At 38.2% G+C, this 15400-nt stretch overlaps 1 protein-coding gene across 1 annotated transcript in view; it reads left to right on the forward strand.

The window, feature by feature from the left end:
• MANBA (mannosidase beta) overlaps positions 1-15400 on the forward strand; it is a 45798-nt gene that overhangs the window by 24212 nt on the left and 6186 nt on the right. Inside the window, exons 9-14 of the mRNA XM_035539764.1 lie at positions 940-1057; positions 3942-4028; positions 4594-4761; positions 7405-7623; positions 9337-9501; positions 11004-11148. Coding sequence (XP_035395657.1) covers positions 940-1057; positions 3942-4028; positions 4594-4761; positions 7405-7623; positions 9337-9501; positions 11004-11148 — 902 coding nt within the window. The remainder of the gene's footprint in view (positions 1-939; positions 1058-3941; positions 4029-4593; positions 4762-7404; positions 7624-9336; positions 9502-11003; positions 11149-15400) is intronic.

Here is a 15400-nt window from a genome sequence, read left to right on the forward strand (position 1 = left end):
TTGTTGCGGGTCAGGGAACTCGGAACTAAGGGTTAATTAACACTGAAGGATTGGAATGATGTTCAAGGTATGGAGGTGCAACAGCTGCTGGGAAGGTTGTTTTTTACTGTCCACAGGATACTGGCCTTTCTGTTATTTTTAGGGATAATTCTCAGGCTCTCTGATCCTCTTGCCTGGGACATGTTCATTGGCACTCAGAGGAGGTGCACTTCAGCCATGTCCCACCCCTTCTAGTACAGGGAGAGAGAAATGCATAAACAGCCTCTCGCTCTTCCCATATCTGGTGGAGGCTTCTTGGATTTCACAGACGTGGCACGCCAGTGGTAGGATGGAGGCCACAATGTACTTTTGACTAGCTTTGTTCTGGGTAGTTGGAGCACCTGGATGACAGGGCATGCCTCAGCACACTGTGTATCCACATGTAATTTAGAGGCTGCCCGCATGAATAAGGAAAATTAACAGGCCCTGAATCCCTTATAATGAGATTCAGAGCCTCAGTCTTTCTGTTCTCCCCCTTCTCATAATGCATTGTGGACCTTAAGAGGAGACTATAGATTTCCAAACATGTTTAAAAGAGATTTCAACTCAAATGATAGATACTTAAAGCAAGTAATATCTAAGAAGAAAAGAGCAACCTGATCAATAATGGACATTTCCAAATCTGCTTCTGCCACTGCTTTTGTAAAAGCACTTTCTTATATGTACCACTCCATCTATTTTGGCTATTAGTTAACAGGACCAAGTAACTTTTTCTACACAAAAAAATTGGTTTTTGAGATCTCTCTCCCGATATACAGGATTAGAAGGTATCAAAACAGTCTGGTTTCTATCAGAGTTATAAATCTTAGATTGCCTGCTAATGATGTACTTTTTTTTTTGTAGAAAATCCTAAGTGATACACTTTCACAAAACATGTATAAATCTTTCTGTATTTGACAGATTATGGCTACTCTTGAAGTCTGCAGCAGATGCTAACATGAATGCACTTCGGGTTTGGGGAGGAGGAGTATACGAGCAAGATGATTTTTATGATATTTGCGATGAACTAGGAATAATGGTAAAACAAAAATACAGACCACGTGTTTGAAAATGGACAAGAACTTGCAAATTAAAGTCTACCCTAAATGAACAAAATAGGAGAATTAATGCTTAAGTTCTAGCCATCTTTCCAAAGGATGCATAGATTACCAGCCTGATAGATACATATGTGTGTACGTAGATATATACATATCTAAAAAAATCTTTTAAATTATTTAAATAGCTCATTAGTGAGGCTGTCTGTTGAAACTGGAAGTGATATAGTGATATTTTGGAGTCTATATTAGAACCCCAACTTGTATTTTCTCTTCTAATTAAGGCTACAACTCTATGTTCCTCACTTTTCCCCACCACCCTTCCCAGCCCAGAACCTCAGTTTCCCATTTTCCCTTCCTTTTCTCTCTACCGTCTGTTTTTCCTGCACTCTTACACTTCCCAAAATCAGAGCTAGATGCTTGTGCCTTTAGATCTTTGTCTTCTATCTCTTCTCAGGCCAAAACCATCATCTATCTATATTGTACCTCTCCACAGTTCTACATTTCCTACTCTCTTGGGAAAGATTGAGGGGAAATAATGAACATCTGAGGGACTGGTACAAGTGATGTCGCTTAATGCAGGATGTCGATGTTTGCACTGTGTTGATGAGCATGAAAGAAGAACTTCTGTGGATTATAGGCCTGGAGTAAGCAGCAACAGGGACTTGAAATAGTTGTGAAACAGATAGTGCATTGGAGGGGGTTATTGACAAGCTCAACTAATATTTTTTGCACTGCAGCCAGACCGTGGGGCCTTTTGGCTGTGTTTAGTACTTACTTGTGTGAGAATAGCCCTGCTGAAAAATCTGAGCACTTCAGTATATGCCCCAGATTGAGAGCAAAGGCCTTGGAATCTGACCTCAGTGAGGATTTAAGGTTTGCACAATTTGACTTCTGTGCTTAAAGCTACCTCTCAGTAATCAAAACACCATGGAAGGTACTCATGTTTTTCCCTGCTGGGGAAATGAATTTTATTTCTTTAAAAAGTATTTTCTCTTTTACAAGGGTAGTCAAGATAAATATATATATTTTACTCAAAGTTTTTAAGAAAAAAGTTTCATTTGGCCGTACACCGAGCATGGAAGGCCTTATCTAAAGGACCATTTTTGAACAAGCTGTAATTGAGTATAAATGTAGCTGTAAGGGGAGCACCTATGGCAAACGTATATAATCCTAGATGAGTACCTTTGATTATATGAGCTTGGAGGCACATGTTAATAAGCTTTGATGAAATAGGAACTGGATGAGTGAAGGATGAGATGCATCTGGTATTAAAATCCCAAGAAATGTTTATGGTCTTTATCTACAGCATATAAAAAAAAGGAAAACAGAATTGACGCCTTGCTGCCTTCTCCTGGGTGTGCTTGGCAAAAAAAAAAAAAAAAAATAGTAGTTACATCTATTTTAGTCATCTGAATGAATGCCCTGATTTTTTCAGGGCTTCTGAGCACTTGCAGTTCTTTCATTTTTGACACTGTGCATCTAAGTAGGCCACGTAGATCTGTGCCTGGGCAGTGCTCAATGCAAGATTTAGATCTTATTTAGCAGCCAGAATAGCAAGTAGATGCGGAAAATCAGACCCTTATTCTGGAGCAGAGCGGTGCTGGAGGCTTTTGGTTTTATTCCTTCTGATGGTCTTGCAAAGGCTTAAAAGAGCATTAGAGTCAAGCTGTGTTTAAGGAAAAACAGTAATAGCTCACAGAGGGAAGTAGTGAAAGAAAGAATTTAATTTGGTACAGAGAGCTTTGACTCCACACAGTCACTGAAGGATTCTGAGTAGTTTTTCAGCAGTAGCTTTGTTTTTTCTTAGAGTGTGGGACTGTAACAATTATGGATGCATTACGTACACACACCCTGTCTTCTTCCATATCCCCAGGTTTTCTGGGGTATGGTACACTGAAAAAGTCATGGAAAAGCATGTTGCCACTGCAAGGAGATCATGACTGTATGAGGAGCTGAGCTGGATCTCTTCATTATATATGTAGTATGGTGTGCAGAAAAGTGTAGTCCATTGGGAAGGACTCCCTCCTTTAGGTTAATGCACTCCTTCAAGAGATTTTTCCATTAACATTTGAGATAGACAGTCCAGAGTTAGGGCATTAAAAAAAAAAAGAGAGTTAAAACAAGAAATCCTACCCATCCCTTTGGGCTTCTTCCTTTCCACTTTTTTGTAATCTCCTTCAAGGTACAAATGACAGAGTTCATTGTTGAATTGAAAGGCTTGCTGTTTTCTACCAGGGTCTACTTGATCTTTCTTTGAAAAGAAAGAGAAGCATGCTGTTAAAGTTTGTTTCTGCCCCTCTTACTGAGTAAGATTTGCTCTTTTTAAGATCGGTTTGTGCATTTGGTGTGGAAGTGTTTTGTTAAGGAGTACCCTTGAAGCATGCATGATACCTCATCAGAAGAATTACTCTCTTCTTTTAACAAGTAATGGGGATTTAATGTTACATATGCAAAGCATTAAATACAAAATTGCTCTGTTCAGCTGGAGACTGCCCCATATTAATGTTTGAGCAATGCATGGGTTCTACTTATTCCACGGAAACCTATTGAAGTACATCTTACTGAGAAATATTCTGCTGATCGGTGAAGGCTGTCAGGCTCTAGTTCCTAAGGGTAAATATTTTATAACTCTTTATATTGAGAAAAAAACACGGTACAGTATGCGCATGCTGAATGCCATAGGGAATGCGATTGTTTTGGTGATGCTTTCCAAAACTAACGAATACAGCATTTCAGTTTAATTTTCTTTGATATAAATAACTTCTATTTGAACAAAGTATTGTGTATCCAAATAAACATTTATTTTTTCAAGTATGGAAAATTATTTGCTAACAGATTTTTTATTTTATTTCCTATTTCTCATAGATTTGGCAGGATTTTATGTTTGCATGTGCGCTGTATCCAACTGACCAGAACTACTTGGAATCAGTAAGAGCAGAAGTTTCTCATCAGGTATTTTGTCAATGTGATTTATTTTGCATAACTTGGCTTTGATTGAGTGTCTGCATAATTTAGTTTCCCAGAAATGCTCACTTGAAAGTATTTGTTAATGTTAATTTAGGTAGCTGAAACAAAAGGTAGTCTTGGTAAATCCTCTTTAACTTAATTGCGGGAGTAGTAGGTGAAGCAGAGGTCCAGGCCTTCCTCACTTGCAAACTGCTCTCTTCTCAAGGATATTAAAGAGCATCCACTGAGAGAGTGAGCTCTCACGGTAGCAACGTGCCTTAGCACAGAATTTACCCTTCACATGTGGCTGAGTAGAAGCGGTTGGAGCTACACGTGGGTGTATAATGGATGTGTGTTGGCATACTAAAAGTTTATGCAAGCATACAGAAGTTTAAGCCTGATCTGGAGCTGGGGGAATAGCGAACAGTGTGGATAAAAACATGTGAGTGTAGACTCAGAATATGTAAAATATGCAAGTGGACTTGTAATTCAAGTAATAACAAAGTGATTTTTTTTTATTACTTCTAAGAGTTGTATTTTGCTTAACCTCTGAGACTGAATTGTATTTCAGGTAAGGCGGTTAAAATCCCATCCATCAATTATTCTGTGGAGTGGTAACAATGAAAATGAAGCAGCAATTGCAAGTGACTGGTTCTCCATACCACGTGCTGACAGAGAAGTCTATATCAAAGATTACGTGCTGCTGTATGTGAAGAACATCCGAGAAATAGTTCTTGCTGTAAGTAATCTCAAGAAACCAGGGGGAAATGTGGCTTGGCAAAAGATTTTAAAGTTAGCAATTTAAGCAATTTTTTTTAATTCTCTTTGGAAACGAAAAACAGCACATTATTGAGGGATTGTACTTTCCAAGCTTCTGTAAACAACTCTAAACTCAAGGGTCATCTACAAAACAAACCAAAAAAATGACTCTGTGATATGTTAAAGAAGACCTGAAAACGTAGACAGTCTTGACTCTTTTTTCTTTCCTATTTTATTTGCTCCACAAAATGCCTTCACTTGCAATGGACAAAAATCAGCTTGCCCGTTAATTGATCTAGATGATCAATTTCCGTTATCCTGATTTCATTGAAGCATATTGTATGATGGATTTAACAACCCTAAGCTTTTCAACTGTAGTTGAAAAAATTCATGAAAATACTATTTGTCCAGTGTACACTTCTAGTACTTGACTGAAGTGTTTGGCTTAAGTATGTTAAACAAAAGCTACACCAAACATTGTCCTTTCCATGCTATTTGGTCATTATATTGTTTTTTGTGATGTGTGGTTTTGTTTTAAACAGGCTAATGATGTTTTACAGTATATGAAAGCAAAATAAAATATTTGAGATAAGACTTAAACTGTGAGAGTGCAAACCAGAAGCACCTGAAATCTGTGATGATGCCTACTGTGATTTAGCACTACTCAGCACAGTTTTTGTAGCTTTATTTCTTCCTCCTTGGAAGTATTGCAGTTCTTCATTACGTTGTAGAATCTACTTTTAACTAACTTTTTTTTTTGGCATATGTAGAGTGAAATTGATTTGAAAGTGCCAAATTGATGTTGCATATGTAGGGATTTATAAACAATGCTTGAACCCAAGTGATATTCTTAGCTCTCCTTTTCGCTAAGAGGTGTGTAGAATGACAAAATATTGCAAGTATTTTGTGTAGTTAGAAATTCCCTTTTCAATAAGAGAGCATGAGGTTTTGTTAACCTAAAAATGTTAGTGGCCTTTTCTTAACCCAGTTATCGCTTGTGCAGCTTGCTGTTACTGACTTCAGGATATGATAATACTCCAGGTTGATGGTAACCTCTGTCATTTTGATGATGAGATGCATTTTATGTTTTGGGGCTCATGACCTGATGCTTCATTTGCACAAAGGCAGGCAAACAGTATGTAGGTGATAGCAATGTTATTGCTTGTTGTTAGAGGCTACTGGCATTGTCAGAGTAGCTGTACTCTGAGAACTCATAGTACCTTTCTACTGGAAAGATGGAGATACAGGGAAATAATAAAAACGAGGGATGGGTTTGAAAGAACCTGCTGAAAAGGATCTGGCTCTGAGAAGTTATGCATGCTAAGTGTTAGTTGCTTCTTAGAATCAAGGTGTTAATCAAGAAATTAGATGCATGTATTTCGGGTAGTTTCTTTGCACTGAATGGCCTGTACAGGTATGCTGTGGTGTTTCAGTGGCTGGCTGAACAGTTTGGATGGCCAGTGCATGTTTCACAAAGTGAGGTGTTCTGGCTTGATACTGTTTTCAGTTATAGTCCACTTGTGCATTGTCGCTGTCCAGCAGGGAGCCTTTTTTATTTTAAACACATAGATTAACTATCTTGAGTGCCAGAAAGAACCATACAGTGATGTAATTTCAGGTCCTGTATAATACAAACCAGCTGAGGAAATCCTTAACTACTAGCAGAACTGAACTGTATCACTTAAAGACTTTGGGGAACCTAGGATATCCTGTAATAAATTGTTTCAGTTAATTGTCAATTATACTCATATTCAAAAAAAGCACCGGGGGGGGTGAGGAGCAGGGCTACTCTTTCTTGAAATGAATTACATGTCTAAGTGAAGTGCTGTGCTGTGTTAGAGCCAATTGCAGTATCTTGTGACTGGTAATTCAGGCCTCTGTCTTACCAGTGGAGGGATAAATGAATTATACCTGCAGAAGGATTCCTTCAGTACTTTGTAGGGTACTGAGGATACTAATAGAAGATTTATTATACCAAATCTGCTGAGGCTATAAGTAAAAGCCACTCTGAATAATTTGAAATGTAACCCCTTATATAGTGTCATCTACCTTGACGTGCAGAGCCAGCCAAAATGACAATAACCTGCAATGCTACCATGCAGGCATTAGTAGCAGAATACCTTGGGTTTGTTGAGACTAAATATAGGTAACTGCTTAATAACAAAGGGAAAAAATCATGGCCTTGCTGCTGCAAAAACACTACAAAAGTAATGGTTTTACATAAAGGAAAGAAGTCACGGTACTCAAATATTAATGTTCCTTGAGTTTATTTTTCATGAGATGCACTTTAAATAGGTTTCATTAAGAATTTAGAAGCATATAAAGATAGAAAATCTCTTGATGTGAGGAGAAAATTCTTTAGAACAGCAGAGCAAGCAATATCATGCCTAACTGTATTCCAGGAACAGGAATAAGAAGCTAATTAAGCTAGTAAAGATGATGAACGTCAGGACACAAAAAAGAATGTTTCCTAGGTGGTGACTCAGAATTTTGGAAAAGGCATGTTCTTCCCCTGCATCCCCCTCCCTTTTCAAAATGTATTCTAGATGCTTAGATGATAAAAGCCAATCACTTTAAGAGGGGTTGTGGGTTGTTGTTTTTTTTTTTTTTCCTCTAATCCCAGGTAGATAAGAGCCGTCCTTTTGTTGCATCCAGTCCTACCAATGGCGTGGAGTCAGTTAAAGAAGGCTGGCTCTCCCAGAATCCTTATGATACCCATTATGGTGACACACACTTTTACGACTACAGCAGTGACTGCTGGAACTGGACAGTGTATCCTAAAACTCGTTTTGCTTCAGAATATGGATTTCAATCCTGGCCATCCTTCAGTACACTGGAAAAGGTAAGGCTGGGCTTCCAAACTTTATTGTTCCCTCTGCTCTCATTTAGTGAGGGCAGTGGGTCTCTTCCCAACAAAGAGCATCACAACTGCTGCTGGATTGATACAGTGTTAGGTCTGGTAAGTGGCAGGTGGGATAGAAGTGTGTAGTGGTGAGGAGGAAGGGGATGGAACTGGACTGGACCCCTCCTCAGTGGTTAATATTGCAAGATGTTGCAATATTAACATCTTGATGTTGCAAGAGGAACCAGCTTTAATACAATCAGTTGTTTTATTAGAGTTGCCATTATAGGAATGCCAAAGAAAAGTCATATTTTTTTTCTAATTATTTTTAGTTTTAAAAATAACTTTTCCTTTCTTAACCAGTAAGTGACACTTTTTTATGATCTCTTCAGATGGAGAAGCTTGTATTGATTGAAATGTTAAGGCACTGCTTGACCCTGGCTACTAGCTTAATTCCAGATTTACTTGTTTTATGGCTCTTCTTCCATTGGATGCGAACTATATAAAACATAGTCAATGTTGTGACTTAGTAATAAAAAGTCAGGTGGCTGTGCCTGGTAGATGAGAGAATGTTAGACTATTAATTTTAATATCAATTCTATTTAATATATAGCTTAGTAATGATAGCCTGGCATCTGTTTTCAGTGGCTGTGTTGAAAGATTCTGTGTCAGTTAGACACAGAAGAAGCACAACCAATGCTGAATTGTGCTGAACTCTAAAAAGTATTGATTTTTATTCTTTTTTACCTTTTTATTTACCTTTTATTCTTTTTTCAAGTTATTTGCTTATATGCAATACATAAAGAAAAAATTAAGAGGATTTGTTTTTGTCTCCTATTAAATCAAGGTACTGTATCTTATTTTTGTAGTTCAAGCAGAGATACATGATGCTGTTTGCCTATTTGTTCAGAGAGAGAGATATATAATGTTGATACCTGTGCATGTGTCTAAAAGTTCAGAATGTTCCTTTCAGTTTGCTGGACAAAAAATATTATCTGGGGCATAATCAGTACAATCATCCAAATTAATGACAATGAAAATTTTTCAATCTATCCAGCCTAAGATGAACAAATTTAAATAAAAGATTTTATAGAGATGGTAATTACAATGAAAGCTTAACAGTCATAGCTGTATGACCTATACTGCATTGTTGTTGTCCTTAGTTGAAAAAAAACAAACCTGTTTCATGATCATTTGTTTCCAGAGGCAGATTGTTGTAGCAGGTTTTGAATGCGTATTATTAGAATTTATAGTCCTTCTAGCTTCTGGTATTTATTAAACCTGGAAAGAATGCAGGTTCCTTCCTTCTAAGACGCCAAACATGCCTAGATATATTTGACTATTTGGCTTTCGTCTTAATGTATGGTGTTTCTGATTTGATACAAACCCAAGGAAATCTTTTGGGGTCCCTCGGTCAAACTCAACCAAAGAACAAATAAACTTTATGCCAGTAAACTACACATTACTCTTGCAGGATCAACAGCAGTGTCTGTTTTCATGTGTTTGTACAAAGAGCGTTAGCAAAAGGTGTTACTTACTCAAAATTTCTGCATGGCTGCAATATAGAAATGTATTACCAATGGTAAAGGTTTTGGATGACGTCAGCAGAGTGTAATAGAAAACCTTTCCTGAATATCCTGTCAGTCATTAAATGCAAAATGTGAATTCAATGCACGTTTTCATTCAGATATATTACTTTTGTGTTTTTAAAAGGTTTCCTCCACTGAGGACTGGTCCTACACAAGCAATTTTTCTCTCCATCGACAGCACCATGAAAATGGCAATGACCAGATGCTTCAACAGACTGGATATCATTTCAAGCTTCCCCAGACCACAGATCCCATAAAAAAGTTCAAAGATACGATCTATCTCACTCAGGTAACAGTGATATCTTCAATATAAGGAGCTGTTCGTACTTGTTCCTGTAGATACTATCAGTGGCTGAAACTGGACCATGGCAGGGGGTTGGAACTAGGTGATCTTTAAGGTCCCTTCCAACCCGAACCATTCTGTGATTCTTTGATTTTGTGCTGTTACACGATGTTCAGTCACGCAGAAACATTCTGCATTGAAGCATTGGAGAGTCCAGTTTAATTTGGAGCTAGCTTGTCTCTCAGTTGTTGGAGAGACTGCAATTTTCATGACAGAAGGGCTGGAATACTTCATGGGGAATTTCCCAGAAACGAGCTCAGTCAGGAGAAAGCCTGGCTGCATGTGCTACTTTGTTCCCTGTCCTCAGGAGGGCACATGCAGGGATGACTTTTCTTGGAACACAGTTCTTCCTGGGGCTACTCTGTTTTATTCCCTGTTGTAGACAGGGTATGTTTTGTTTTTCATGTGGCCCCAGTAAGCTTATTATTTCCAATTTTGCCAGAAGAAATACATTAGCTTTTGAAACGAAATTATTTGTAGAGAATGCATTTGTCTGTGAATGCGACCATTGGTAGCTTTTGTTTTGTTTTGAACTCTAATATTTATGTTTTAGAGAATCTACTTTGTTTTTTTTTCAGATAAGTAGGTTATATGTTGGTCTTCATCTGAAGTAAGCTTGCCTCATGCTTACTTCTTCTTTCTTTGTGATTTTGATGTGACTAATAAATAATGTTAAGTAACTTTTCAATGTTGCTAAGCAAGATTAAAGTGCTATTAGTTTTTTGTTGTGTTCCAAGAATTTCAGAAACACTCTTGCTGGGAATAACTGCACATTCACTATGTTTTTGATGTTTGAGAGCTGCTGTCAGCAAGTTTTATATAAAAACAAAACAGCTGGGGAACTTTAAGCACTGATGACAGGAGAACAAGGATAGATGATGCTGTGAAATTGAAAACAGGGGTAAACTTGCACTGTGAGGTCTTGACTCAGAACGCTATGAGAGTTTCTGCAGGGTTAAGTCTGTTGAGGCCTCATTAACAGGCTAAACGATTTAAGAATACCAGAATGATGACAGCAAAACAGATAGGAGAGTAAACTTGGCTCTAATAGTTAACTTAGAAATGTTCTTTTCTTCTTTAGGAAAGGTCAAAGGTACTTTTTCTCTTCATTTTGAGACTTCCTTTAGTACCTCCTTGGCCTAGTAACATTCTTTGTGAAGAAAATAACTGGTTATTTGGCTTCTGTTGAGAACGTCGCCAATGCAAAATTACAGAAAATGTGTTATTAAAGATGAAGTGGGGAGGGAGGACAGAAGTGGGAGTGCAAGTGAGAAGAGGTTGCTCTTTGGGTGCAGAATGTTGAATGTATACTGGAACTGTGTATTGCGTGTGTTTGAAGTTATGTGCCGTTGCTGTGACGCCTGTTTTATAAGTCAATATATACACATATGCTTTGAAAGTAAAGCACGCTAAAAATAACTATTTTTAAAATGTATTTCTTGACCAAGGTGATGCAGGCTCAGTGTATAAAGACAGAAACTGAATTCTATCGTTCTAGTCAAAGTGAAATAATCAACGGAGAAGGTCACACAATGGGTGCTCTGTATTGGCAACTCAATGACATCTGGCAAGCACCTTCGTGGGCTTCCTTGGGTAAGTTTTGCAACAGTCTGATGAAACGCACCAACTGTCAGTCTTTGTTTTGCTCAACTGGAAACGTCAGAATGAGAAGCAAGGCTCTGCACTCTCTCTCCGGTGACTTTGCACAATTTAAGCGTGTGTCTGCCCATCGTTGAGAAATGCTTTCCAGAAAAGTGTTTTACGCAGGATCATCCTAATAGTCTGTGGAAGAGGGTAATGAAAAAAGCAATTATTTTCCTACGGAAGTTTTGCTCTTTAGGTTCAGATTTTGCAGCCAGCAACTCATAACAATGTTTTTGAAAGGTTTGGTGTAGAGAAGTTAAAATTATATTTAATTCTTAATTCCTGAAAATATGTTTGTCATTTAAGTGGTATTCTGATTTCTCCAAAGAAAATAAGGAGATGATTGAAGAAGGATAAAGCTGCCTACTAGGAAGCAGCAATGGTTAAGAATGAGAGCGCAACCCCATTTTCCAGAGAGATTTTTTATTTATTTTTTTGCAAAAATTCTTTTAAAATTGGAAATTTCTAAGAAATTTTATTTCCAGAAGGGCCTAGAAATCTCTGATTATAGTAGTTGGCTCAGCTATACTGGTGCACGTGAGCACCTAGCCACCCTGAATGAGAATGGACAGAAAGACAGCTAGTGAGATAAGATAAGAAGGAGCACGTATGCATAAAATAATGACTTCCATAATAATCCCAACAAATTTGGTGATACTGTGTCCCCTGAGGTGAAACAATCAAAACAACTCCCTTCAGTAGCAGTAGCACATTGTCCAAAATCTATGGAACTGTGATCCTGTTCGAAGCAGGGTGGGATTTATGATCTGATGGTGTCCTTAGCTGTCTAATAAGTGGGATGAAATTATCTTCTCCATGCACAATCTGATTTTCATCAGAACTTAGTATGATACCTCTCACCCAGCATAGCTTCTGAGAAACTCTTTATAGGCAAGATGACTAGCTGAGATTTGGTGTTTAACATAGTGTCAGGTGAGGTGAATCATTCTTTGTGGCTAAATTATTTTGCTAATATGCTATTTAGCTAAACTGCACATGATATCTCCTTTTATTCTTTTTATATGTATTATTTTCAGAGCACCAAAATGGAGGAAGCAGATATATGAAGAAAGAACTTGCTTAGGCAATAAAAAATAGGAGAGGAATGTGTGGTATGAAGGAAGTGGCTGTGTTTCATGTTTTGTACACTTTATTTGGAAGTCACTAAGAGTTAGTGTTAAGTTCTGGATCTTTCCTTATTACAAAATGCCATTTGGTCTTGTTTTAGAAACTTAGCTTGCCCTACCCTACCTGTCTTCCTTTTTAGTTCTCTGAGAGTCATTTGTCCTTCTCTCTCTCATTTTTTCTTCATTTATCCAAGCAAAACAGCGGGCACCAACAAAGGAAAACAAAGTAGTAGAAGTAACAGGCTATTTTATTTAAACATTAAGACAGTGGTCTAGCTATAATGGTCATGTTCCTGGACTTTCTGTTCTTGTACTTGTAGTCCAAGTATCCCAATGTTTATTTTTATGATTCTAGCAGTTACCGACGATCTTGGGCTTTCAGTGCCTCAGAAGAAAAAGATACTTGGAAAAATGCCTCTTTGTAAAGACAGGTGTATTGATAGATGAAGTGACTGTGAAGACCATAAATGTCTTTTTAAGTACAGTGCTGATGTCACTGTAGAAAATACATCAAATACTTGAATTATTCATATGTTGTTGAAGTTAGTTTGCAGAAAAGAAGCTGAGCAGAGATGCAGCTGTCCCTTTGTTTCATTCTGTTCCCTCAGTGGAATGAGGAAAGGTTTAATATTCATTTAATTAGGCGCTGTGGTAGAGGGATTTTTGAAATGCTAATGGCTGAAATTATGCAAAACTTCAGGGAAATTAGTTTTATTTGCACTTCAAAACATGGTTCTGCGTCTTGTTAGATGGCACAGTAGTATCACCAAAGCTCTTCTTATTTAAATCTGTTACTTCACAGGGACCCATGGAGGGACTTGCATAATTTCCTGTACCAAGCGGAAGTGTTTCCTCATGAAATGGGGAGGGAAAATGATAGCAAATACATCTCACTAACTTATCTTTAAAATGTTTGCTTGGAATTGAATGAAAAGACAGCACAGTACTTCTGCCTTCAGTTCAGAACGAAACATGTTTCACCACAACTGGGATTTTGATTGTTAGCAGCTGGTTATGAAGCCAGTTGTGTTTTAGCATCCGTGTAGTGTGTTTTGGGAAGTGCTGCGATGCGCGTGGCAATTTATCACCTTCCCACACAACCTCACCTCGAGGTGCCCAACTGGTTGTCATGAGATTCCCTGGAAGAGATAACTAGCTTTTATTGCAGGTTCAATATTCAAACCCCTGGTGAGCTGAAACCACAGGATATTATGGAGAATAATAGATTTGAATTCATGAGGCTGATGTGAGGAAAGAGCTAGCAGCATGTTTCTCAGGTTGCATTTCATGATTTCAAGTGATTAATTTAAAATCCATACCAGGGAGAAGAACAGTTCGTTCTCACTCCTGCTATGAATGTAAAAGGCTTCAGGGAACAGCCAGAAAAGAGCGTACTAGGGTATCTTTTCAAACCTAATTTTAGTTTCCTGTTCTGAAGTTTGTTATTACAAAGAATACAGACCCCATCTTATTATCAGGAAAAAAATGGGGAACATGGATTTCTTCAATAATTTGTTTAAATATGAGGGGAGGAGGAAACCACCTCAGGTCTGTTTCAAATAACTTTGGACTGTTGCTTTTGGGTATGCTGGCCTGTTACAGGAAAGTTTAAACCCAGAAATATCTCATGATAACTACTTGATCTCCACATTACTTGCATCCATTTTAGGGGTGGGGAGAGTATTTTATGTGCAAATTGCCTAGTTTTTAAATCATGAAATATGACTGATCTTAAGGAAATGAAAGCAACAGATGAGCTGAAAAATATGACTTCTGTAATCAGTGAACTTCAGTCCTCTGTGCTGACTGAAATTACTTTGACAATTATGTTACCAAGATCCTGTTGCTGGAAAAGTTATCTTTGGAAGTCCCTTCCTGTGTGAAACTGCTCCAGCAGTTGAGCTTTGTTCTTCAAAGGAGCTGTAGGCTTTTGGGGAAGGGAAATGCCAACCTTAAAAAGCTGATTTCAGGTAAACATACTAGTGATGTTGTAAACATCCCAGAACAATAGCTGTAGTAGTTGAACCCTAGAATGAGTTTTGAAATGGTAAAAACTTTTAAGTGTGTGGTTTGTTTGCTCTCGTTTGTTTACTGAGTTCCTTGCTTGGTTGTTTTTTCTGTGTGAAAGTATGTTGCCAAGTTTACTCTGAATGGTTTCCTCCACTGTGCAAGTTTCTTGAGGATCTCTGTATTTGCTGCTGCGTAGGTAGAAAAGCTGTTTTTCCTTCCAGCAGCTGTTGTAATGTGATTATGGAAACCAGTCAGAAATGAAGGCACAGGGAAAACTGAGGGTAGGACCCATTAAAAGAGAAATGGGACTTCTCACTACTCTAAGTAACAGAAACTGCTCTACTTCAATTGCATTGTTCATTTTAGTATTTAAGACAGTAAAAGACTAGATTTTCATCACGTAAATAAAGCTGAGAAAAAAAAATCAAGTTGGCAGGCACTGAAACCTCAGCCCATATTGGGTGTCCTGTCTGCAGTCATGGTGGGCTCTGTCTGAGGCCTGCAGCGAGCAGCATCTATTGCTCTGACAACTCAAATTCCTGACAGTCCTGTGGCAGTCCTGAGGGCTTCAGAAAGTTCAGCCTCTCCCAAAGCCTGAGCTTTGGCACAGTGCTCGTTTCTCATACAAGGACTGTTGCTTATAGTTTTTAGATCAGATACAGCCCTACAGTTTGGCATGTTTCAGATAAGCCATCCCCAGTCCAAATTTCTCATTTTCTCAAATTTTGTGGCCCTGAAAAATAACTGGTTAGCACTCCCTGGTTTTTGGAGGAGTTGTCCTTTAGACCACCAGTGCTTTGTACCAGAAGTTGTCCTTGGAATGCAAAAGCATGGCTTTGTTCGTGTGCTGAACAGCACCAACATGCGATGTTCATCAGTATAGCAAACTGTTTTGAAGAAACTCTGCAGCCTCTCCTGAAGTATTCTTTCAGACTTCATCTCTTCAGTTTGCTTCAGTACAGTTAGCTTGAAATGCCAGTGCTGTTTTGTTGGCAGCAGTCTGATCTTGTAGCCCAGTTCAATTTTGTACAGGTTGTCGAGGCAGACGCAAGCTTTTCTTGTCT

This window comes from Cygnus atratus, chromosome 4, assembly GCF_013377495.2.
Source record: "Cygnus atratus isolate AKBS03 ecotype Queensland, Australia chromosome 4, CAtr_DNAZoo_HiC_assembly, whole genome shotgun sequence".
NCBI lineage: Eukaryota > Metazoa > Chordata > Aves > Anseriformes > Anatidae > Cygnus > Cygnus atratus.